The sequence below is a fragment of the Gigantopelta aegis genome, chromosome 12 (genome assembly GCF_016097555.1).
Source record: "Gigantopelta aegis isolate Gae_Host chromosome 12, Gae_host_genome, whole genome shotgun sequence".
NCBI lineage: Eukaryota > Metazoa > Mollusca > Gastropoda > Neomphalida > Peltospiridae > Gigantopelta > Gigantopelta aegis.
This window is the reverse complement of record NC_054710.1, coordinates 939,278-966,887: the sequence shown is the minus strand read 5'-3', so window position 1 is coordinate 966,887 and position 27,610 is coordinate 939,278. Positions and strand designations below refer to the sequence as shown.

Genomic DNA, 27,610 nt, shown 5'->3' with positions numbered 1-27,610 from the left:
ACACTGTCAGTGTCGAAATGCATGAATGTCGGTGCAGCAAACAGAATAACATTGATGTGCGTTTGTTCCTGACAAATTGTGGCCGGATGATGTAAATATCGTTGCAACGATGTGTGATTTTGTATTACAACACAATACAATACAATCTTTGTTGCAACCACTGTATGAGTCCACTGGTTAAGGGGATAGCTTTGTATTACAACACAATACAATACAATCTTTGTTGCAACCACTGTATGAGTCCACTGGTTAAGGGGACAGCTTTGTATTACAACACAATACAATACAATCTTTGTTGCAACCACTGTATGAGTCCACTGGTTAAGGGGACAGCTTTGTATTACAACACAATACAATACAATCTTTGTTGCAACCACTGTATGAGTCCACTGGTTAAGGGGACAGCTTTGTATTACAACACAATACAATACAATCTTCGTTGCAACCACTGTATGAGTCCACTGGTTAACGGGACAGCTTTGTATTACAACACAATACAATACAATCTTTGTTGCAACCACTGTATGAGTCCACTGGTTAAGGGGACAGCTTTGTATTACAACACAATACAATACAATCTTTGTTGCAACCACTGTATGAGTCCACTGGTTAAGGGGACAGCTTTGTATTACAACACAATACAATACAATCTTCGTTGCAACCACTGTATGAGTCCACTGGTTAACGGGACAGCTTTGTATTACAACACAATACAATACAATCTTTGTTGCAACCACTGTATGAGTCCACTGGTTAACGGGACAGCTTTGTATTACAACACAATACAATACAATCTTCGTTGCAACCACTGTATGAGTCCACTGGTTAAGGGGATAGCTTTGTATTACAACACAATACAATACAATCTTTGTTGCAACCACTGTATGAGTCCACTGGTTAAGGGGATAGCTTTGTATTACAACACAATACAATACAATACAATCTTTGTTGCAACCACTGTATGAGTCCACTGGTTAAGGGGACAGCTTTGTATTACAACACAATACAATACAATCTTTGTTGCAACCACTGTATGAGTCCACTGGTTAAGGGGATAGCTTTGTATTACAACACAATACAATACAATCTTTGTTGCAACCACTGTATGAGTCCACTGGTTAAGGGGACAGCTTTGTATTACAACACAATACAATACAATCTTTGTTGCAACCACTGTATGAGTCCACTGGTTAAGGGGATAGCTTTGTATTACAACACAATACAATACAATCTTTGTTGCAACCACTGTATGAGTCCACTGGTTAAGGGGACAGCTTTGTATTACAACACAATACAATACAATCTTTGTTGCAACCACTGTATGAGTCCACTGGTTAAAGGGGACAGCTTTGTATTACAACACAATACAATACAATCTTTGTTGCAACCACTGTATGAGTCCACTGGTTAAGGGGATAGCTTTGTATTACAACACAATACAATACAATCTTTGTTGCAACCACTGTATGAGTCCACTGGTTAAGGGGACAGCTTTGTATTACAACACAATACAATACAATCTTTGTTGCAACCACTGTATGAGTCCACTGGTTAAGGGGATAGCTTTGTATTACAACACAATACAATACAATCTTTGTTGCAACCACTGTATGAGTCCACTGGTTAAGTGGACAGCTTTGTATTACAACACAATACAATACAATCTTTGTTGCAACCACTGTATGAGTCCACTGGTTAAGGGGACAGCTTTGTATTACAACACAATACAATACAATCTTTGTTGCAACCACTGTATGAGTCCACTGGTTAAGGGGATAGCTTTGTATTACAACACAATACAATACAATCTTCGTTGCAACCACTGTATGAGTCCACTGGTTAAGGGGATAGCTTTGTATTACAACACAATACAATACAATCTTTGTTGCAACCACTGTATGAGTCCACTGGTTAAGGGGACAGCTTTGTATTACAACACAATACAATACAATCTTTGTTGCAACCACTGTATGAGTCCACTGGTTAAGGGGATAGCTTTGTATTACAACACAATACAATACAATCTTTGTTGCAACCACTGTATGAGTCCACTGGTTAAGGGGATAGCTTTGTATTACAACACAATACAATACAATCTTTGTTGCAACCACTGTATGAGTCCACTGGTTAAGGGGACAGCTTTGTATTACAACACAATACAATACAATCTTTGTTGCAACCACTGTATGAGTCCACTGGTTAAAGGGGACAGCTTTGTATTACAACACAATACAATACAATCTTTGTTGCAACCACTGTATGAGTCCACTGGTTAAGGGGATAGCTTTGTATTACAACACAATACAATACAATCTTTGTTGCAACCACTGTATGAGTCCACTGGTTAAGGGGACTGCTTTGTATTACAACACAATACAATACAATCTTCGTTGCAACCACTGTATGAGTCCACTGGTTAAGGGGATAGCTTTGTATTACAACACAATACAATACAATCTTTGTTGCAACCACTGTATGAGTCCACTGGTTAAGGGGATAGCTTTGTATTACAACACAATACAATACAATACAATCTTTGTTGCAACCACTGTATGAGTCCACTGGTTAAGGGGACAGCTTTGTATTACAACACAATACAATACAATCTTTGTTGCGGGGGGGGGGGGGGGGGGTTTGGGGGAACCACTGTATGAGTCCACTGGTTAAGGGGATAGCTTTGTATTACAACACAATACAATACAATCTTTGTTGCAACCACTGTATGAGTCCACTGGTTAAGGGGACAGCTTTGTATTACAACACAATACAATACAATCTTTGTTGCAACCACTGTATGAGTCCACTGGTTAAGGGGATAGCTTTGTATTACAACACAATACAATACAATCTTTGTTGCAACCACTGTATGAGTCCACTGGTTAAGGGGACAGCTTTGTATTACAACACAATACAATACAATCTTTGTTGCAACCACTGTATGAGTCCACTGGTTAAAGGGGACAGCTTTGTATTACAACACAATACAATACAATCTTTGTTGCAACCACTGTATGAGTCCACTGGTTAAGGGGATAGCTTTGTATTACAACACAATACAATACAATCTTTGTTGCAACCACTGTATGAGTCCACTGGTTAAGGGGACAGCTTTGTATTACAACACAATACAATACAATCTTTGTTGCAACCACTGTATGAGTCCACTGGTTAAGGGGATAGCTTTGTATTACAACACAATACAATACAATCTTTGTTGCAACCACTGTATGAGTCCACTGGTTAAGGGGACAGCTTTGTATTACAACACAATACAATACAATCTTTGTTGCAACCACTGTATGAGTCCACTGGTTAAGGGGACAGCTTTGTATTACAATACAATACAATCTTTGTTGCAACCACTGTATGAGTCCACTGGTTAAGGGGATAGCTTTGTATTACAACACAATACAATACAATCTTCGTTGCAACCACTGTATGAGTCCACTGGTTAAGGGGATAGCTTTGTATTACAACACAATACAATACAATCTTTGTTGCAACCACTGTATGAGTCCACTGGTTAAGGGGACAGCTTTGTATTACAACACAATACAATACAATCTTTGTTGCAACCACTGTATGAGTCCACTGGTTAAGGGGATAGCTTTGTATTACAACACAATACAATACAATCTTTGTTGCAACCACTGTATGAGTCCACTGGTTAAGGGGATAGCTTTGTATTACAACACAATACAATACAATCTTTGTTGCAACCACTGTATGAGTCCACTGGTTAAGGGGACAGCTTTGTATTACAACACAATACAATACAATCTTTGTTGCAACCACTGTATGAGTCCACTGGTTAAAGGGGACAGCTTTGTATTACAACACAATACAATACAATCTTTGTTGCAACCACTGTATGAGTCCACTGGTTAAGGGGATAGCTTTGTATTACAACACAATACAATACAATCTTTGTTGCAACCACTGTATGAGTCCACTGGTTAAGGGGATAGCTTTGTATTACAACACAATACAATACAATCTTTGTTGCAACCACTGTATGAGTCCACTGGTTAAGGGGACAGCTTTGTATTACAACACAATACAATACAATCTTTGTTGCAACCACTGTATGAGTCCACTGGTTAAGGGGACAGCTTTGTATTACAACACAATACAATACAATCTTTGTTGCAACCACTGTATGAGTCCACTGGTTAAGGGGATAGCTTTGTATTACAACACAATACAATACAATCTTCGTTGCAACCACTGTATGAGTCCACTGGTTAAGGGGATAGCTTTGTATTACAACACAATACAATACAATCTTTGTTGCAACCACTGTATGAGTCCACTGGTTAAGGGGATAGCTTTGTATTACAACACAATACAATACAATCTTTGTTGCAACCACTGTATGAGTCCACTGGTTAAGGGGACAGCTTTGTATTACAACACAATACAATACAATCTTTGTTGCAACCACTGTATGAGTCCACTGGTTAAGGGGACAGCTTTGTATTACAACACAATACAATACAATCTTTGTTGCAACCACTGTATGAGTCCACTGGTTAAGGGGACAGCTTTGTATTACAACACAATACAATACAATACAATCTTTGTTGCAACCACTGTATGAGTCCACTGGTTAAGGGGACAGCTTTGTATTACAACACAATACAATACAATCTTTGTTGCAACCACTGTATGAGTCCACTGGTTAAGGGGATAGCTTTGTATTTAATACAAGACAAAGAAAGCAAACATATGAACTAGTTTTAACAACAGTAAAGAACATAGATTTAATATACATATCTGCATCCATATGAACTAGTTTTAACAACAGTAAAGAACATAGATTTAATATACATATCTGCAAACAAATGAACTAGTTTTAACAACAGTAAAGAACATAGATTTAATATACATATCTGCATCCATATGAACTAGTTTTAACAACAGTAAAGAACATAGATTTAATATACATATCTGCAAACAAATGAACTAGTTTTAACAACAGTAAAGAACATAGATTTAATATACATATCTGCATCCATATGAACTAGTTTTAACAACAGTAAAGAACATAGATTTAATATACATATCTGCATCCATATGAACTAGTTTTAACAACAGTAAAGAACATAGATTTAATATACATATCTGCAAACAAATGAACTAGTTTTAACAACAGTAAAGAACATAGATTTAATATACATATCTGCATCCCTATGAACTAGTTTTAACAACAGTAAAGAACATAGATTTAATATACATATCTGCATCCATATGAACTAGTTTTAACAACAGTAAAGAACATAGATTTAATATACATATCTGCATCCAAATGAACTAGTTTTAACAACAGTAAAGAACATAGATTTAATATACATATCTGCATCCATATGAACTAGTTTTAACAACAGTAAAGAACATAGATTTAATATACTTATCTGCATCCATATGAACTAGTTTTAACAACAGTAAAGAACATAGATTTAATATACATATCTGCATCCATATGCTACACATACATAAATGTACATACACATAAGTACGCACGCACATTCACGTACACACATTTCCTTTCACAGATACATCCACGCACGCACATACACACAGCCTCACAAACACACACGATAAGATAACAATATAGTAATGACACTCAATAAATGATGTGTGCATTCATCAAATAAAAAATAATAAAAAACAAACATTTCAATAGCAATTGTACACTGAAAGCAGTTCAGCATTTAGAAAACCCCCCACAAAAAAACAAACAAAAAACAACAACAACAACAAACAAAAACGTAAAGCAATAGTTTATTTTTATGTAAAGATGCCCATAATTAAGTTTGACGTCATTTTCATTCAAAAAGACACCACATCACGTATTGTAAATCTGATTAATGATGCAACGTGGCTTTCTTTCCGCTAATACGTACCTAAGTTGCATGTTCGCAATATTTAAATTTCACTAATGACCTTTCGCAGTTGTAAAAAAATAATGCTTGTAAAAATAATGTGTGCATATAAATTTCGCGACTTGAGGTTGGGCGCGGATGACACAACATTAATATGCATGCAGTGCAGGTTTACAGTATTCTTACGTCATTTAAATATTAAGTAATGGTGGACTGGAATTAAAGTTGCGTGTACAGTTTACAAAAACATGTTGTATTAAACTTGAGATTATATGATACAGGTATTATTATCCATGTGTCTTTCGGTATCGTCCATATCATACATTAGGATTAAATATAATGTATTATGCTCGCCAGAGGCTAACATAATACAATTAGAATTCCTAATATATGATATTGACGATACCGAAACACACTTTGGTAATAAACTATATATATACAAGGCAGGGTTCTGTTTATTTTTCATGGATACGTTTCTAACACACCCTTGCTGTAATATCATTCTTCTATGATTTTATATTAGCTTATGACGTCAAGCAACGGAGTGAGGACTATAATGTTCCCATTAACCTGACAAAGCTACAGTAGCAGAAGTTGGGCTTTATGTAAGGCAGGCTTCTATTCAAGGCAGATCTCTATTTTTCTTGTGATTCTCTGAGACCCGGCCTCTAATCGATGCATGCTTCTATTCAAGGCAGATCTCTATTTTTCTTGTGATGCTTTGATACCCAGCCTCTAATCGAGGCAGGCTTCTATTCAAGGATTTACGGTATATATTAGAATTGTTAGTGATTTTTTGTGTGATTTTTTATTTATTTATGTTTTATGTTTTATTTTTTTATTTTTTACATATTTATTCAAGTCCCTCATTTACATGACAGACAACTCATGCTGAAGACAAGACATGAGTCGCGGACAGCACCAGTACATGACATAATTATTAGATTTTAAGTAAACTTTCATAAACTATACAAATCATGTAAACAAAACAAGACAAATGATACCACTATGGTTTATAAATGTAATAATAATAAAAAAACCTGTTATGAATAAATAAATAAACCAATAATAATAATAATAAAAAATAATAATAATAGTAATAAAAAAAAAAATACAATAAAAAAGAAGAAACAAAACAGAAAAGACTTAACATACACACACACACACACACACACACACACACATGCTCACTCGCTCACTAACTCATATACACATGTATGTAAACGTAGTTACTGTTTGAAAAATCCTTTATATTTCATATATGGTAAAACATATTAATTTCCTGTGCAGTCTTGCAAAGTTCTGCGAACCTATTTTACTAACATTTCATGTTTTAACGTATGAACTGTTGGTTGTGGGGGAAAGGAAGGTGTAACATACATAAGTAAATAAATAACCGATTACTTGAATTATCAAGTTATGTTTTCAAAGAGAGAATGGTACATGGACCACTTAGTAAAGAAGCTATTGATACTGTTGTTACTGAAGTGTCTATGTTTTTCTACAATGTATCTTTGTTTAATTTCACATTTAAAACGTGTAATGTCTAGCTGTATCTTGTGGCCTTTACATTGATATATAAAATATTTTGCTGAAAGTAATAAGAGATCAAAAACGGTGTCTGTCCTAATGCGCTTCTTATGTCCGAATATAACAAGATCAAGAGAGAGTTTTAGGTTACTTATATGATTACAAGATGCCAATAACCAATTTAAAAATGTATTCCAGAATTCTTAAACAATATCACATTCCCAAAATAGATGTATTATAGATTCTTTACTTTTATGACAAAAGCTGCACGCTTCACTATCAACAAGTTTCAACTTATAGGCAAATGTGTTAGTAGTCAATATTCTGTGTACTATTCTATATTGGAACCATCTTAACTTTGTTTCCAGCGTGGTTATAAATGGTTTTAGATAAATAGTAGACCAGTTAAGCTCCATGGTGAAATGACAGTGCCATTTTGCCATAGCGGTATTTCGATTATCAGAAAACATTAATGTATAATAAAATAATTTGGAGCCTTTCAGGACAGAGCAGAGTTTACGTTGAACAGGCGAGTCGTCTAAAGATATGTTTGTCTCTATAGTAGTCGTGTCATTTTCAGTTTCTTTAAGTATGACCTGAGTGAATTAATGACTCCGTAGTATTCTAAGAAACACAAATTTAATTCGTATAGTTCATTAAATTATTTTCAGTTATAAAATTCACCTTTTTCATTAACAAAATCGCAAATCTGAGAAATACCCTTTTCTAACCACTTCCGTTTAAACAACGTTTCTTGTTTATTTTTACATGGGAATTGTAAAAAAAAACTGGTTCTGATAAAAAGTGTACAAACGTTGTAACTTTAATGGCTACATAGAAATCATAAAAAAACACTAATACAGTCTTTACAAAATAAACTATTTATATTTTTAATGCATAGCTTTGGAAATTTGTGTGAATTTATCAATGTATAACAGTCACACATTTTATAAAATCGCGTAGCGTAGCGAAGTTTGTGACTGTTATACATAAATAAATTCGCAACAAAATGACGAACAATTCTTATGATTACCAACAGCACAACGTATTTAGTTAACACTAGACATAATTCATAAATCAGTTTAGTTTAAAATCTTTCACTGCGCTACACAATTTTATGCAGTTTGTGATAGTTGAAAAATAGGAGCCTGTGCAAAGGGTGCATTTCGGCAATCGAGAGAGAGAGAGAGAGAGAGAGAGAGAGAGAGGGAGGGGGGGGAGAGGGGGGAGGGGGGGGGGGGGGGGGAGAGGGGTAGGTTGTTATTCATAGAGTGTTTTTCGGTATCGTCAATATATATTAGGAATAAAAATTGTATTATGCGAGCATTTGGCGACCATAATACATTATTTGTATTCCTAATATATGATATTGACGATACCGAAATACACCAGGGTAATAATCTCTTTATCATATAAGCTCAAATTTAATACAACATGTTTTTGTAAACTGTACACGCAATTTTAATTCCAGTCTGCCCTTACTAGATATTCAAATGACGTAAGAATATGTGGCGCGGTGTATTTTTTGAATGGAAATGACGTCAAACTCGAAAGACGTCATTTTGGATGTCCTTATATCAAAATAAAGTTATGCCTAACGTTTTTTTTCTTTTTCTGAACGCTGGACAGCTTTCAGTGTCAAATTGCCATTGAAATGTTTTTATTTGATGACTATGAATGCATACGTCGATCATGGAGTGTCACCCAAGTACGTTTGCATAAATATCAATAAACCCAGTGCCGAGACCTCGACTAGTTTGCATCTAATTTGCAAAGTTATCACATTCTTAATGTATGTGATCTGAAAAATATCACATACTATGATTGCACTGAAGATGTAAGATATATATGATATATATATATATATATCTATATATATAGATAGATAGATAGATAGATGTGTGTATGTGTATGTGTATGTGTATGTGTGTGCGTGCGTGCGTGTGCGTGTGTGTATATATGTGAATGTATGTATTGCTGTATGTATTGCTGTATGTGTGTATGTATTTATGTAAGGATGTATGTCGAGGTTGACTGTTACATACATATATATTAACGCACTGGCACAGGGGATAATTGAATCCTTTCTGGCCTCACAAATCGTCCCATGCCGTTGCTGGGACTTGAACCTGTGACACCGAATCGCTCCAAAATTCCAGACTAACCACGATGAGCTATTGAGGCTTCCATAACAAATGATGCTCTTTAACCCAACCACATGCATGGGGCCTACAATCTACGCGGTCGATCCCGCTTACGTGCATGAAACAGTGGGCAGACCCGGCACTGGTTAGTATGTATTTATATATAAATATCTATATATTGTAGGTATGTCGAGGTTGACTGTTACATACCTAGAAATTAACGCACTGGCACGTGATAATTAAATTGCTTTTGGCGTCACAAAATGTTCCATGTTGCTGTGTCACCGAATCGCCCGAATTGTATCCATGCATGTATTCATATATGTATGTATGTATGTATGTATGTATGTATGTATTGATGTATGAATATCTATATATTGTATGTATGTCGAGGTTGACTGTTACATACATAGATATAAACGCACTGGCGCAGGGGATAATTAAATCCCTTCTGGCCGCAATTTTTTTTCCATGCCGTTGCTGGAAGACAACCCTGTGTCATCGAATCGCCTGAATTGTATCCATGCATGTATTCATGTATGTGTGTATGTATGTATGTATGTATGTGGGGATATGTGTGTATACATTTGTGTCCACGTGTGTGTATGTGTGTGTGCGCGCACGCGCGTTTGTGTGTCTGTGTGCGTATATGTGTATTTGTGTGTGTATGAGTATATATGTGTTTGTGTGTATATGTGTATGGATATGTGTTTTATGCCATTTGAAGAACAATATGTAACATTTTATGATGGAATGCACTGAGGTGTGTGTGTGTGTGTGCGCGCGCGTATATGTGTGTATAGACGTGTGTATTTGTGTGAGTTTGTGTGTGTGTTTATGTATGTGCACAGAATTGTGTATTTGTGTGTGTTTTGGTGCATGTGCATGTGCGATGTGTTTGTAAATATGCATGTGTGTTAGTATCCTTTGTTTCTCTTCTTAATTTTTTACAGCGGATGAAACTTGTGCATACACTGAGTTCCCTGGTCGTGTCGCCATGGGCTATGAACACGTTTTATCAAGGCGTGAAGGTCAGGAGTTTGAATCATGCAAGGCTTATTGTGAGAGCGATCTCAAGTGCACCTCGTTTGCCTTTAGTCACTCCATTTCTGGATTTTGCTACACGTATAGTGGTGACGTTGCAGACGAAAGGGCAATGTATAGGAATTACAGCCACTATGAGAAACATTGTGGTAAGTTTATCTGTAGACTGACTCATAGGAAGAATATATACCTTGCTTCCCGTCACCGTTTTGTCCTGAGCAAGGTTTGATGAGTGATAATGAAATACCGTTGTTTTTTGTTTATGTTACATCTGGAGCCGAGTGTGTTTGTAACACAAGAATACGATTATAACCCACCCAGGACCCATAACAGCTAAACTGCCCATGCCCCACCGCTTCGAGGTTCGATTGAGGGTGAAGAATGTAGTGTTGTAAACGAAATGGCCACGTTGCGAACCAATCAAATAGTTTGCGAATCGTTAGCTGACAGAACTTTGAGCTGGTCTTTCTTTTATGAAGACTCCACATACATCTGGTCTACAAAATCAATGTTTAGAAATGGATGTTGGAAATTAGGTAAATCGATATGTTCAGTTTTGTTAACCACAGGGAATAGTTTAATGTGGAATAAATATATAGAATGCAGTTAGCAATAATGGGTGTTATGCTATACAAAAAAGATCGCCGAAATAATATTTCTGTGAATGATTATCGCTATTATTTTTTAATAATAAATATATGGCACTTGGCTGTTCATTTTACTCATGATGGTCTGAACATGATAAACTTTGATTTGATGATACATTATTAAAAAAGGACTAATTGTACTGGAGACATTTAAACTTGTTAGCAGTAAAATATATCTTTCCAGATCACAAAAATAGCAAACGGCTGTGTTTGATCAAGAAATATCCAATTTGGTCAATTTATTTGCCTGTTTCTGTATCACAACACACATCTGCAGCCATTTTCCTTTTCCTGGTTGAATAGGCCATCCTATGCATAGGGGGAAACAAATCAGCAAGTAATTGCAGCTCAGTTGGTGGGTCCACGGGGGTATCTTGGCCCCCCTCCCCCCCCCCTCTCCTCTCTCTCGTCTCTCCTCTCCCCTCTCTCTCTCTCTACTCTCTCTCTCTCTCTCTCTCCTCTCTCTCTCCTCTCTCTATCAATAACACTGTTTTGAAGTTGGGCAACTTTTTCAAAGAACAGATTGAATACTGATGACTGTTTAATGAGAATTAATAACACACTTTTCTCTACTAGCCAATAATCAGGTAATCAGAAAAAATTCATCTACATTTTTTGTTCTATTTCCTCTTTAGCTCCTGCTGCAGCAACGGGTGGTAAGTCTTCTTTCTGTGTTTTAGTTTTTGTATTTTTTCCATCTTAACGATCTTGCAGGCATAGAAATAATCTTAAACAAATGTTTTAGCACTTGTCAACATTTCACTCTCCCGTTGCCGACACGGTACTCGTTCTCCATAAAATGGTTTGAACGACCACCACCTTTACCTTCTCTTTTATTCTATTTCCACTGTTTTTCCCTTTTTATTACACTCCCTTACTCATGTTTTCTTTGGTATCTTCCTGAACATGATAAAACTTTGATTTGATCATACTTTTATTAAAAAACAGGACTCTTTTTCATTATCATTATTATTAGAGTGACAATAACTTTAAACTTTACAGAATTGTGTCTTTCCCACATCATTAAAAATAGCAAACCGCTTTGTTTGATAAAGGAATATCCCCATTTGGTCTAATTTATTTGCCGTTTGTTTATTCCAACACCACCTTTTGGACCATTTTCCTTTTTCCCCTTTATAGTTTTGTCAATGTATAGAGAAACCTTTCATCGCTTGTTCCCGTCTTTTTGCTGTTCTTGGCATCCCCACGGGGATACTTTCTACTTTTTACCTTGATCTCTCTTCTTTCTCATCTCTCTCTGTTGCTTTCTCCTTTCATCCTCTCCTCTCTCCCCCTTGCTCCCCCTTTGACTCCTCTCTTCAGTTTCACCCCTCGTTTCTCTTTCTCTCTTCATCTCCCCCTCTCGCCATCACCCTCCTCTCCTCTCTTTCCCTCCTTCTTTCTCTCTTCCTCGCTTCCCCTTTTACTTCCCTTTTCCTCCTTTTTTTTCTTTTTTCTCCTTCTACTCTCCTCTCTCTCTCTCCTTTTCTCTCTCTTTTTTTAGTCTCCCCTCTCCTGGTCTCCCTCTCTTCCCCTCATTCTTTTTTCTTTTTTTATTCTACCATTTTCCCTCTTTTCCTCTCCTCTTTTTCATTTTGATCTCCAACCTCTCCTCCCCCATGTTCTTCCCCTCTCCTCCTCTCTCTCTTCTCTCTCCCTTTCTTGTTCCTTCCGCAACCCTCTCCTCCTCTTTTTCTTCCCTTTCCTTCTTTTCTTTTTTTCTCTCCCCCTCCTCCTCCCCCCCCCCCCCCTCCTCTCCGTCCCTCATCCTCTCCATTCTCTCTTCCTCTTTCTTTCTTCTCTCTCCCACTCTGTTTCTCTTTTCTTCTCCCTCTTTTTTTTCTTCTCGTCTCTCCTTTATCCCTTCTCCTCCTCCCTTCCTTTCTCCTTTGTCTTTCCTCCCTTCTCCTTTTTTCTTTCCTCTTTTCCTCTTCTTCCCCCTCTCCTCCCTTTTCTTTTCCCCCCTCTCTTCCCCCTTCCCCCCTCCTTACAATCCCCTTCCTCTCTTCCCTCCCCCCCTCTCCTCTCATCCCGCTCCCTCTTTCTGAGCTTTTCCATCCCCCCTTCTCCGTTCCCCTCCCGATCCCTTTCCCCTTTCCCCCCCCTCCCCCTCTCCCCCTCCCCTTCGCCTCCTCGTCTCCCCCGACGCCCCCCCTCTCTCCCTCTTAACCCCTCCTCCGCCTTTGGGCCTCCCATCCGTTCGACCCCCTCCCTGTCCCCTTTTTCCTCTCCCTTCCCCCTTCCCCCCCCTCCCTCTTTTCCCTACTCTCTTCTCCTCCTCTCCCGTCTACACTTTCACGTTTTCTCTCGCTCTTTCCTCTTCCCTCCTTCCCTGCATCTTCTCTCCCCCCTCTTCCCTCTTTTTTCTTTTCCCCTCCCCCCTTTCCCCTCTCTCTCTCTCTCTTCCCTCTCTTTCTCTCCCTCCCCCTCCTCTCTCCCTCTCTTTACATTCCCTCTCCCTCTTCCCCCTCGTGTCTAACCCCCCTTTCTCCCTTGATTCTCCTTCTCCTCCTTTCTTCTAGTCAATAACCTCCCTGTCCGTCGATTTGGACAGTCCTTAAATGACCTCATTGACTACTGATTCTTCTTATGGAGGGAGTTACTGCTCCCAGATTATCCAAAAATAATCAGGTATCAGAATGATTCCTGTCTTTTTTTGGTTTCTTTCCTCTTAGTTCCTGCTGAGGATCACGATGGTAAGTAATGTGTGTGTTGTGTTTATGTTGTTTAATTTCTTCATATTAACGAATCCTTCCAAGCATAGAAATATCAGACCCAAGAAATGTCGTTTCTGGAGGTTACAGCGTTTCAATCTAACGCGAGAACGTTCGAACTTCGTTTCTCACATAAATGTTTTGAACGACCCCCACCATCTCTCGTTTTCATCTCTGTTCTGTTTCAAATGTTAAATTATACACTCAATTACTCATATACTTCTGATGGTCCTCTGAACCAATGATAAACTTTGTGTTGATCATAATTTTTTATTAAAAACCAGGAGAACCTATTTTTTTCTGTTTATAAATTATATTATTATGTGTATAACGGGGTACTCTCTCTCCTCCGCACCTTTCGGCTCTTCATCGTCCTATGTGTCTCTCCTCTATCTCTCTCTCCTCTCTGAATGTCTGGTTCTCCTCAGTTATCTCTTTCTCGTGTGTGATTTGTGTGTATGTGTTAAATGTGTATTATGTTTATGTAGTATGGATATTCATAATGTATAGGTTAGGTATATATGCTATTTTATGTATGTATGTGTGTGTGTGGGTATATATTATATATTCCCAATAACACTGCTGGGGATTTTTGGACATCCATTCAAATGACATATTGAATACTGATGAATCTTAGTGGGGAGTTATGCTCACAGATTATCCAATAATCAGGTATCAGAAATGGTTCATGTACAGTTTTCTTTTCTTTCCTCTTTAGTTCCTGCTGCAGAAGGGGGTGGTAAGTAATGTGTCTTCTTTTATTTGTTTTAATTTTTTATATTAACGAACCTTCCAGGCATCGAAATAAATCAAACAAATGTTTAGGAGGTTACAACATGTCAAGAACGTCGAGAACGGTACTTCGTTCTCCCCAAAATGTTTTCAACCACCACTACCTCAATTTTGATTAATTGTGAACCTCCAGTCGAACTACTTTTTTCACTGTATTAAATGATGTAGAATCATACATACATACATTGTATGGGTCCTTAACCCCCCCCGCCCCCCCCCCCCCCCCCCCCCCCATTGTGGGTTTCCACCACCAACCCAACCACGCCAGTGTATCCTTACATTAACATTTTTGTTTTTACTCTTATTTTTTAAAACTTAAATACTAATACATACTTTTATTCTTATTTTTCTTGTAAATTCTGATCGCAAATGTTTAAAATGTGCGTGCGATGGCCGTCTGATAGTTTATTACGGGCTCTCAAAGTTTGAAGATGAAAATATGTTAATGGCTTAATCATGTTACCGAACGATAAATATACATTTACGTCTATAGAAAAGTTAGCACACCTCATAAACTGTTGATATATTATTACTATTATATATCTTGTTACTGAAGATATTGTACAACTATCCTGAAAAGTTCAGCTCTGTACTATTTATTTCCGAGTTCAAAACTAATTTTGACGTTATGTTCCTTTTTAAAAAGGAAGAAAAAGAAGACACAATCCTAATTAGTTTGAAGATTGCTAATTATATATTGTTTAACGGGCATCAGTTATACAATAACAATCTAGTGACACTGTTACTGTCGATACTGCCCTATTATTAACCACTGCTGCAGACCTACAACACTCCTTAAATATGTTTTATTAATATTTCAGTAAATGGAAATTTAAAATAAACGGTAACAAAAGGAAAATATTGATTTTTAACTGTGACGTCAGATTACAAACATAGTTTTAAGATTGGAAATAATATATTAGAAACTGTGACACTAAAGATTACAAACATAGTTTTAAGATTGGAAATAATATATTAGAAACTGTGAAAGAATACAAATACTTAGGAATAACGTTTACAAAATTAAACAACTTTCGAATTACTAAGAATAGACTGAAACAACAGGCTACTAAAGGCATGTACTTTATACTAACAAAATCAAACGACACCTATCTGTCAACCGAATGTAAACTTAAAATGTTCTACTGGATGGTTCTTCCAGTTTTATTTTATGGATATGAAATATGGGGATATGAAAAAGCTGATATGTTTAATTCTGTAGAAATAAACATTTTAAGACACATCCTACCTATTAAGAAAGCAAACAAGTATATATGTGACATCTGAGAAATTAGTTTTATGATTCAAAATGGCCAAACACAAAATGGCGGAAAATTGCCTAATAATAAGTATGCAGCTGGTATTCCATCAATTTTTATAGCTTTTGTTTTCATAAGCATTAACATCTATGTGGATACATTAAGTTTATACAAATCTGAAAATTTACTTTTATGGTGAAAATGGCCCAAAAACAAGATGGCAACTATTCGTCATAAAAGTTATACAATCAAAATCCAGGTCTTATCAGGAGCATTATTTGTTACCATAGATGTGTGAATGCATCACAGCATATCACACATCTCAAAAGAGTTCAACAAGATCCCACCATATCATAAGTATTTACAATGGAGAGAAAAGTATTGTTCAAAATATAATCTGTTTAATAATACGTTACTGTAATATAACGATAGGAATCTTTTAATATCTATGGATCTTTACTGAGAAGATTATTTGACAAAAACAGCAAAGTGAAATCCAATTGTTTTAGGGGTGGGATGTAGCCAAGTGGTAAAACATTCGTTGTTGGGGCATGCAACTACTTTTTATTCCAGCTAGTGGTCACAACTGGTATAACAAAGGTCGTGGTATGTACTATCCTGTTTGCGTGATATATATAAAAAAGATCCCTTCCTGGAATTGGAAAAAAATACCTATTCATGGTGTTAGCTGGTTTCCATGTCATGTTTTATATCTAACCAGGTAGATAATATTGTACTTTATTTACTGTCAGGTCATACACTTTGCAAGTTAACTGCCTAAATCATTGAAGTTTGTTCTCAGTAACCAGCATTTTTAGGGTAGCTAGAAATGGTACCAGTGTATCTCAGAGTATAAAAAGCAAGCAAAACCATCATTCTGGTATGTTTCCAATATTATATGTAGAGGAATGTTTTTGCAATTGCTAACGTGAATCCATCAGTGTCTGACTAAACTGTGCAACCATATTTAGTCAGATATATTTAAACAGTTAATTTACGAACTACTGTTCCTCATGCTTGTTCTTCAGTTGTTCAACATCTTTACCGAAACCACCACCACCAACACCACCACCCATTTTACATTAAATGCAGTCTAAACAAGGTTTCAAAGAGGAACTTGGGTTAATATTATGACATTGTTTATCTAATTTGAAGCTTTGATTAACACAGAGTTAATTTATCATTGTTTTCTTTGACGTATAAGGTATTGACATCCTTCTTAAGAGTTTGTATATATCTAATTTGCGCATTTACTTCATTTATATGCTTTGATTAACACAGACTTGGTTAATTTATCATTGTTTTCTTTGAAGTATAAGGTATTGACATCCTTCTTAAGAGTTTGTATATATCTAATTTGCGCATTTACTTCATTTATATGCTTTGATTAACACAGACTTGGTTAATTTATCATTGTTTTCTTTGAAGTATAAGGTATTGACATCCTTCTTAAGAGTTTGTATATATCTAATTTGCGCATTTACTTCATTTATATGCTTTGATTAACACAGACTTGTGGCCATCAAATAAAACATGTCTGCATATTTCTCAAACATTTTGTTCCCTTCTGGCTTCGGTCTTTGAGCCAATGCCGTCCATCAACAATCTGACAAGACTGACTTGAGAGTAATTTCACAGGTACGTTGGGATCTTGAGTTTGTTTCTACATTAGCTATTAGTATGGGTAACAAGTCATTATTTATGATCGGCACAACACTCATGTCCTGGCTGGCTTTGTATGATGTCTATGCAATATTCTTTATTTAACTCGAGGGTTGTACCTAATTCTACTTGATTGAAGTTTGTGCTTTGGGACTTTTGACTATAAAATTACTACACCCTTTGTACCAGTACTTTTGCTGCAGAAATGTGTATGTACTATGAGATACCACCAAAGTTGTCACTCAAATGCAGCAGAATGCAGGAAATGGCATCTAGAATTTAAAAAATGGGGGGAAGGGGGGGGGGGCATGCCCCCAGACACCCCTAGCACTCCCTCGCTTTGCTCGGATTAACATTCGCCTCTCCAATATTAATTGGCTTCCAATGCCTCTGCAAATAAGGCTGTGATACTTTTCAAATTTGGCTTTGCACACAAAACCGTCAACAATTTGTTATGCTTTTAAACAATAAAATGTGTATATCATTATTGAAATTTGAAGAAATCTCGTCATATCGGCAATCAGAACTATTTATAAATATTTTGTTAATAATGTTTAATACCGAGGCAACTATTTATTAAAAACAAGCCATGAATTAAACTTGTTTTCTTTCGTGGCTAAATTTTATAAAGATATGGGGTGTTTTTTTCCAGAAACATACTAATTAGTTCAAGACCTAATTTGTACTGTGTAGGGACTATTTCAGAATACTATGAAAATAAGCATTGGTGTTGTTTTGTTTGGCCATTCTTGAAAACGTTTACATATTAAAATAATGAGGCTTACATCAAGAAAACGTCCGCCGTGTATGCTCGCCTTAAGAAACGTGAGGCAGATTCCACATGGAGATATTCTGTGGACATAACAAGAAATCTCCACGCAACAATGCTATCCAGTTATCCAATGCTGGAAACTGACACACACACACACATACATACACACACACATTTGTTTATACATTAAAGGCATATTGTCACAAACCACTCATCTATTATATGGCCCAACAAAGTATTACCTGAGAAAATGTGTAATTGATTTGTCCCTAAATGTACATTATTCAACCATCTACGAAAACACCATATCCCACCTATTAATGATATTTAGTAAAAATTATTTAATTATGGCAATGGTCCATAATTCAAAAACTAAAATTGCCGAGTTGACATGGATTTCGCTCCATCATGGTTCACTTAAGGTGATACGATAGCCAGATTTGGTTTCCAAACATTGATGCAATTTTAATTTATTATCGATTTTTGGAGAAATAAGAAAATTAAATCCGTGACAGTATGCCTTTAAAACCAGGACAGAAATCCAAGATAATCAGAACACTTCAAGTGACAAAGCTGGCTACTTGCTCAACACTTGAAAGTGGCGTATGTAAAATGGACTTTGTTTGTCCCTTTAAAAACAAGGAAAGAAATCCAAGATAACCAGAAAACGTTTATTTTATTGACAAAGCTAGCCACTTACCTAACACTTGAAACTGACATATCTAAAATGAACTTTGTTGTTTAAAACCAAAGAAAGAAATTCAAGATAACCTTTAAGTGACAAAGCTAGCCACTTACCTAACACTTGAAAGTGACATATGCAAAATGAACTGTGTTGTTTAAAACCAAAGAAAGAAATTCAAGATAACCTTTAAGTGACAAAGCTAGGAACTGAATACTTGAAACTGACATATACTAAAAGGTAAAAGTTATTGTGACATGGATTGTTTGGAACTTACTGAATGCTTGAAACTGACATATACTAAACGGTAAAAGTTATTGTGACATGGATTGTTTGGAACTTACTGAATGCTTGAAACTGACATATACTAAACGGTAAAAGTTATTGTGACATGGATTGTTTGGAACTTACTGAATGCTTGAAACTGACATATACTAAAAGGTAAAAGTTATTGTGACATGGATTGTTTGGAACTTACTGAATGCTTGAAACTGACATATACTAAACGGTAAAAGTTATTGTGACATGGATTGTTTGGAACTTACTGAATGCTTGAAACTGACATATACTAAACGGTAAAAGTTATTGTGACATGGATTGTTTGGAACTTACTGAATGCTTGAAACTGACGTATACTAAAAGGTAAAAGTTATTGTGACATGGATTGTTTGGAGTAATACATTTGTGAATGCTTGAAACTGACATATACTAAAAGGTAAAAGTTATTGTGACATGGATTGTTTGGAGTAATACATTTGTGAATGGATTTATGGATGTAAACCAGAGAAAATGTGCATGAAACAGCTCGAAGAAATGCATTCAAGCAGTTGTTTCAACGAGTGCATGCTTTGTGCAAGAAACATGCAATATTCGGGAGAAATCCTGTCCAGTGTTCACCATAAAAGGCCAGACATTCAGTTGCAAGTCAGAAAAACACCATTAGTGACATGTTTGATGCAGTTTCGTCATGCCACGCCTCGGTGAAAAAGACAGATGGCGAGTCATAGGGATGCTTGAATCTGGGACCTCACAGCGTGACGTCGCCAGTCAATTCAACGTCCACAAAAACAGCATATGGCACTTATGGCAACGATATCAACAAAACAACTAGGTCAGGGACCGTCCCCGTAGTGGCCGACCACCCGTGACAACCCCTCGCCAAGACACATGGATCCGAACCACGCATCTGCAATTGAATGGCATTCCCAGGAACTTTCTCCAGCGTTTATTGCCCTCAATGAGACGACGGTGCCAGACCTGTATCAATGCTCATGGTGGACACACTCGCTGCTGACTGTGTGAACTTCGCTCTGGACTCCCTCTAGTGATGTGGCTCATTTGCATATGGCAGGTGCACCATTTTCATGGACTATTGCTCGTTATTGCTTGTTTCCATGTTATAACGTTTCATACACGGCAGTAGAAACGTATCATCCATTATCTTTGTCTCTTGTGCGTCACAATAACTTTTGCCTTTTAGTATATATCATATGAAAAAATTACCATTGGATATGTTATATTTATTGTGTACGAAGCCAAGGCAAGGGTCCTAAAAGTGACTCTTGTTGACCTTAGTTTAGTTTTTTGTAAGGACATCAAAAATTAAGTAATTCGAGTTTGACGTCATTTTCATTCAAAAAGACACCGCGTGGAGGGGGCATGCCCCCTGACCCCAAAAATAACTCGAGCCTTCACCGCTCGTTCAATTCCCCCCCCCCCCCCCCAATAATGTCCACCCTGATACGGGCCTGCTTGTACAGCTGTTGACAAAAATTAAATGTTTTAAATGTTTTACATGTTCCCTTCATTCACATTCATGAAATATAATATATAAAGTAAACACAAATCGGACAAATCCTTCCAACATCACTTAACAAGCAGTCAAAATGCAGATTCAAATACAGTCAAACTTTGATAACTCGATCTTGAAGGGTACATGAAAATAATTCGAGTTTCAGGGAGTTCGAGTTTTCGAAATTAATATATAAGAGTTCAAATTTGAAACTGCATTACAGCTGATTGATTTTACTTAATATTATAAGAAGTGTGCACTTCGCTGCCTACCTCTGAACTCTAAAAACTATGCATCTCCAGTTGAAAGGCAAATTAATATATCACTGTCACAACACCCCACACCACCCACCCCACTAACAAATAAATTACTGAATAACATTAAGTACATTTGTTTTACACAAAATTATTTACGATTCGCACCTCTATTTTCTTTCTTCAATCTGGTCATCCACCCCCATTTCTGGGGCCTACGCGAGATTGCTTGGATGACAGGAAAGCACATTTAAAAAACCCCAATCTGCCTATCCGCACGTTACCGGGTCCTTTTTTACATAACTAAATGACTGGTAATAGATAAACATTAACTGATACATAAATAGAAAAACTAAAGTTTGAAACTTCACGCATTTGAGAGCAAACACAAACAGCGCTAACAATTATTACAAATGCTCTTTGGCGTTAACCAGACTGTCTATAATTATGTATTATGTAGCGATGCTCTCCACCACGTAAGAACACAGACAACCAAACACTGGGTCATTCTATTCCGCTTAGTCGGCGATCTATTATTCTGTAATTATCACCTTAATCCTCTACAGCCAAGACCACTCGAGACAGGCGCGCTTCGCTTGATTGACATGATTGACTATACATTCGTCTTTAACATACTATTGGCAACGACAGTTTGATCAATCCACACGCATCAAGTTGTTTTCGTTTATAGTTGTGTATGATGCCATTTGAGATTGAGTCTGTAAGTACGGGCCCAGGTCTCTGCAAGGCAGGCTTCTATTCTTTTGTTCATGGAGACGTTTCTAATACACCCTTGTTGTAACATCATTCTTCTATGATTTTATATTAGCCTATGATGTCAAGCAACGGAGTAAGGACTATAGTGTGCCCATTAACCTGACAAAGCTATAGTAGCAGAAGTTGGGCTTTATGTAAGGCAGGCTTCTATTTTTTTGTTCATAGAGACGTTTCTAATACACCCTTGTTGTAACATCATTCTTCTATGATTTTATATTAGCCTATGACGTCAAGCAACGGAGTGAGGACAATAATGTGGCCATTAACTTGACAAAGCTACAGTAGCAGAAGTTGGGCTTTGTGTAAGGCAGGCTTCTATTTTTTTGTTCATGGAAACGTTTCTAATATACCCTTGTTGTAACATCATTCTTCTATGATTTTATATTAGCCTATGACGTCAAGCAACGGAGTGAGGACTTTGATGTGCCCATTAACCTGACAAAGCTACAGTAGCAGAAGTTGGGCTTTGTGTAAGGCAGGCTTCTATTCAAGGCAGATCTCTATTTTTCTCGTGATGCTCTGAGACCCGGCCTCTAATCGATGCAGACTTCTATTCAAGGCAGACCTCTATTTTTCTCGTGATGCTCTGAGACCCGGCCTCTTATCGATGCAGGCTACTATTCAAGGCAGGCCTCTATTTTTCTTGTGATGCTCTGAGACCCGGCCTCTAATCGATGCAGCTTCTATTCAAGGCAGATCTCTATTTTTCTTGTGATGCTCTGAGACCCGGCCTCTTATCGATGCAGGCTACTATTCAAGGCAGGCCTCTATTTTTCTTGTGATGCTCTGATACCCGGCCTCTAATCGATGCAGCTTCTATTCAAGGCAGATCTCTATTTTTCTTGTGATGCTCTGAGACCCGGCCTCTTATCGATGCAGGCTACTATTCAAGGCAGGCCTCTATTTTTCTTGTGATGCTCTGAGACCCGGCCTCTAATCGATGCAGCTTCTATTCAAGGCAGATCTCTATTTTTCTCGTGATGCTCTGAGACCCGGCCTCTAATCGATGCAGACTTCTATTCAAGGCAGACCTCTATTTTTCTCGTGATGCTCTGAGACCCGGCCTCTTATCGATGCAGGCTACTATTCAAGGCAGGCCTCTATTTTTCTTGTGATGCTCTGATACCCGGCCTCTAATCGATGCAGCTTCTATTCAAGGCAGATCTCTATTTTTGTTGTGATGTTCTGAGAGTCTTTTTTTCACCCTTCATAAACTTCGCTAACCATAGTTTAGTCCCCAACTCTCTTTATGCATTGATGCACAAGCGCCTGAACAAACTACATTTAGTTAAAATACACATGAATCAGCTTCTAACGTCTATTTCCATGACCTGTTTTACGTAACCACATCCCAGCTGGTGTAATGACGTCATGTTCTGAAGTTTACCCTTCGTCTAAATTGTATAAACGTGGACGTGTGCAATATATATATATATATATATATATATATATATATATATATGTATGTATGTATGTATGTATGTATGTATGTATGTATGTATGCATGCATGTAAATATGTATGTCTAGGTTGACTGTTACATACATATATATTAACGCACTGGCACAGGGGATAATTAAATCCTTTCCGGCCCCACAAATTGTCCCATGCCATTGCTGGGACTCGAACCTGTGGTACCGAATCGCTCGCAAATTCCAGACTAACTACGATGCGCTCTGAGTTATTGAGGCATCCGTAAAATAAGGATGCTCTTTAACTCAACCACATGCATGGGGCCTACAATCTACGCGGTCGATCCTGCTTACGTGTATGGAACAGTGGGCAGACCTGGCACTGGCTAGTATGTATTGATGTATGAATATCTATATATTGTATGTGTGTCGAGGTTGACTGTTACATACATAGATATTAAAGCACTGGCGCAGTGGATAATTAAATCCTTCTGCGCCCAGTTGTTCGAAACTTGGGTTAGCGCTAACCCTGGGTTAAGTGCCTAACCCAGAGTTAAATTTAATCACCGATTGAAAAATACGTTGTTCAAACGTTGGTTAGCGCTAACCTTGAGTTAAATATACCCTAACCCTGGATTAAAGTTAAAGCGTCTCTGACCAGTGGATAAATGTCTAACCAGTGATTCAGAGTGGCGAATTTGATTCCATTTGTATGTTTAGATGCGTTTTAAATGTAAAATTGTGCTGAAATAGAGTATCGGCATAAATTAAAGTGACGTCAAATTCCCGCGAAAAAAATAATGAATAACACAGAATAGCTGGTCATTGATTTTATTTTTGGATTGGGAGGGTGGAAGGTGGTCAATATCGGGAAACATATCGATCTGTATTTATCGTCTCTTATCATCAAATTGTCCATTAAAGAACAGTATGAATAATTAAAAACATGAACTGCTGGGAGTAGACCCAAGTCATTCGTCAAAGGTACCAGACCTTTCGTCCCCAAGCCAGTTCGCCCCAAGTGAGTTCACTCCCAATTTGACCAGGCGGGATCTAGCTCAGCCGGTTGAGCGCTCGTCTGAGGTAGTTGCGTCATAGGATCTAATCACGTCAGTGGACCCATTCTACGACTTTTATATTTTGCAGTCCCAACTATTTCTGAGTTCGCCCCAGCCCCCTGCCCCATTAATATGTCAAATATTAAATAAATATGATTTTGGTGACAAGTTGTTTGTTCGTTTTACCAAGAGGATCACGAAAGGGGAACAGATCTAGTCTGTTAAATATTAAAATGAAATTATATCCAAAAGGGATTTATTTAGAAGAAATTAGGTTGCTGCTTTGGTGATAAGACTATTATGCAGACATCACGCGAGGTCCAAATAGAGGGACGTCACTTCTCTCACAAATTTTGAGAGGGCGAAGTTTTTAACAAGAGCGAGACGATCTATTTTTCATTTAAAGATAATAACAAAATAACCTAGTATTAATTTATAATTTCGACATCTTTATATGTTGAATTTATTCATCATGCGAAAGGGCGCAGGGGTTCTAGAAAATTACACGAATAGGTACCTATTTGACTGACGTAAAAATCAAAGCTGATAACCGGCCATTTAGCTATGGGTCACGAAAAGGTACTCGTGATCAAGTAACAGTTTTAGAATTATTAGTGCAAATTGTATATGTATTTCTATGTCTTTTCCTTACTAGTCAGTGATTAATGAATGGGGTCATTTGTGGTAATTAGCAATTAAGCATCAAGAAGATAAACGCCATCAGGAAATGCCTGCAATTATTAATTTACAGTTAACTAGTAATATCAGCATGGCAGTTTGGTCGGCGTGGATCAAATGACTTTTGACTTAGTAGCATCTGTCCTGTAACATCTCTCATTCCAGCTTATTAAAATCCGCATTACATATACGTGTACTAATATATGAATATTATATATTTTATTTAAAGTAAGGACCAAAATATAATTAGATTTTTTTTTCTTCGTGAATTTGAATTTCCTTCCAAGTGACATTAAACAATATGGCTGTCAGTGACCACATGACTTATTTTACCTAGATGCATAATACACGTAGTCTGTTTCATGTTTATTTCTTATTATCGTCGTTCAAGAACAGATACACCAAACCCCAAGTGGGGGCGAACAGGCCTTCTTCTTTTTTGTTGGGCGAACTGGTAATGTGTTGGGGTCGAATTGGTAAGTGGCAAACTAACTTCGAGGTGAAACGTCAGACATTCCTAGCTCAAGGTCAGTCTTTTTTTCCTGTTTTTACACACACTATTAAACATCCTACCATAATTTCACTTTAGGTCAATTTTTAACAAACAAAATTATTGCAGCTTTTTTATTACAGCCATATGTATTCATAACTATTACACACGCATACAAAAAGCAATTTTACACTGAAAGAGTTTGAGCCTTTTAAAAATAGAAATACCTAGATTAGTTTATTATTATTATTATTATTGTAGGAACATGTAAAGTGATGTCATTCGAATACTGACGTCATTGAAATTAAAACACGTGCGAACGATGAGACATAGCTTTCTAGATAATCTTCACCCCCAATAAAAATAATTGTCTCTTTCACATTGATCAGACAAGGACACTTAGTATATATTTTTTTTTCATAATGTATAGAAAAGCTTAAAAGATGAAAGCTAAAAACTATACAAGCTGTCAAATACAACATATACAATATTACAGTAGCATGTGATTCATTTATTGTGTGCGAAACCAAAACGATGATGCCACAATGGCCTGTCATCAACCGTAGTTATAATATGGAATGTTTTTTGCGACTGCCTTCTCCCGCTAGTTTTTGTCTTATTGTTTTCACTAATTGTTTCAATATTTTAGGCATTATAATCTACAAGTATCTAACATTACCAATAAATCGCATTCCTCACCTTTTCTGTTTATTGCTGTTCATTTTTGAAAATTACAGAAGCACTAGCAGTACGGACACGCAAATTTAATGTTAACAACAGGAAGTACATTTACTTTACACTGATTGGTCAACTGCACTTAACCCTGAGTTACGGAAGACTAACCCTGGGTTAGTGGAAACTAACCCGGAGTTTGCTAACCCGGAGTTAAAAGTATGTTTCAGCAACGGTTTTTGAACCACTGATTAGCCAACCCTGGGTTAAGGAGTTTAGCTCACAGTTAGTGTTAATAAGTGATTAAGTTAACCTAGGCTTCGAACAATCGGGCCCTGGCCTCACAAAATGTTCCATGCCGTTGCTGGGAGACAATCCTGTGTCATCGAATCGCTTGAATCGTATCCATGCATGTATTAATGTATGTATTAATGTATTTATGTATGTATGTATGCATGTATGTGGGTATATATGTGTATATATCTGTGTGTGTGTGTGGTGTTTGTTTGTGTGTGTGTGTGTGTGTTTGTGTTTCTGTGTGCATATATTTGTATTTGTCTGTGTATGAGTATATTTGTGTGTAAATATGTTAATTATGGAATGCACTGGTGTGTGTGTGTGCGTGTATGTGTGTGTGTGTGTGTGTGTGTGTTTATATATGTGTGTATAAGTGTTATGTGTGTGTGTTTCGGTATACGTGCATGTGTATGTGTGTGTGTTGTGTGTGTGTGTGTGTGTGTGTATGTGTGTGTGTGTGTGTGTGTGTATGTGTGTTTATGCACAGAAGTGTATATTTGGGTGTCTGGGTGCATGTGCGATATGTGTGTAAATATGCATTTGTGTCAGTATTCTTGTTTTCTATTCTTTTTTTTTGTTTTTGTTTACAGAGGCTGAAACTTGTGCATACACTGAGTTCCCTAATTTAGCCGTCATAGCCACTGTCAGCTATTTATCATTGCATACAGATCAATATTTTGAATCATGCAAGGCTGATTGCGACAGCGATCCCAGGTGCACCTCGTTTGACTATAAACAATCGTTTTGCTTCACCTATAGCGGCGACGTTAGAGACCAACTGATAAAATATAACGATTACAACCACTATGAGAAGCATTGTGGTAAGTTTATGTGTAGACTGAGTCATAGTATACATTGCTTCCCGTCACAATCTACAAAATCAATGTTTATAAAGGATGTTGCTAATTAGGTAAATCGATACGTTTAGTTTTGCTAACCACAAACAATATTTTAATGTGGAATAAATATACAGAATACAATAGAATACAATAGAAATAAGATCGCCAAAATAATATTTCTGGGAGTGATTATCGCTATTATTTTTTAATA

At 37.0% G+C, this 27,610-nt stretch overlaps 1 protein-coding gene across 1 annotated transcript in view; it reads left to right on the top strand.

The window, feature by feature from the left end:
• LOC121386537 overlaps positions 1-27,610 on the top strand; it is a 94,374-nt gene that overhangs the window by 58,312 nt on the left and 8,452 nt on the right. The window contains exons 7-11 of the mRNA XM_041517474.1: positions 10,513-10,752; positions 11,886-11,906; positions 13,926-13,946; positions 14,683-14,703; positions 27,151-27,381. Of these exons, the coding sequence (XP_041373408.1) occupies positions 10,513-10,752; positions 11,886-11,906; positions 13,926-13,946; positions 14,683-14,703; positions 27,151-27,381 (534 nt within the window). The remainder of the gene's footprint in view (positions 1-10,512; positions 10,753-11,885; positions 11,907-13,925; positions 13,947-14,682; positions 14,704-27,150; positions 27,382-27,610) is intronic.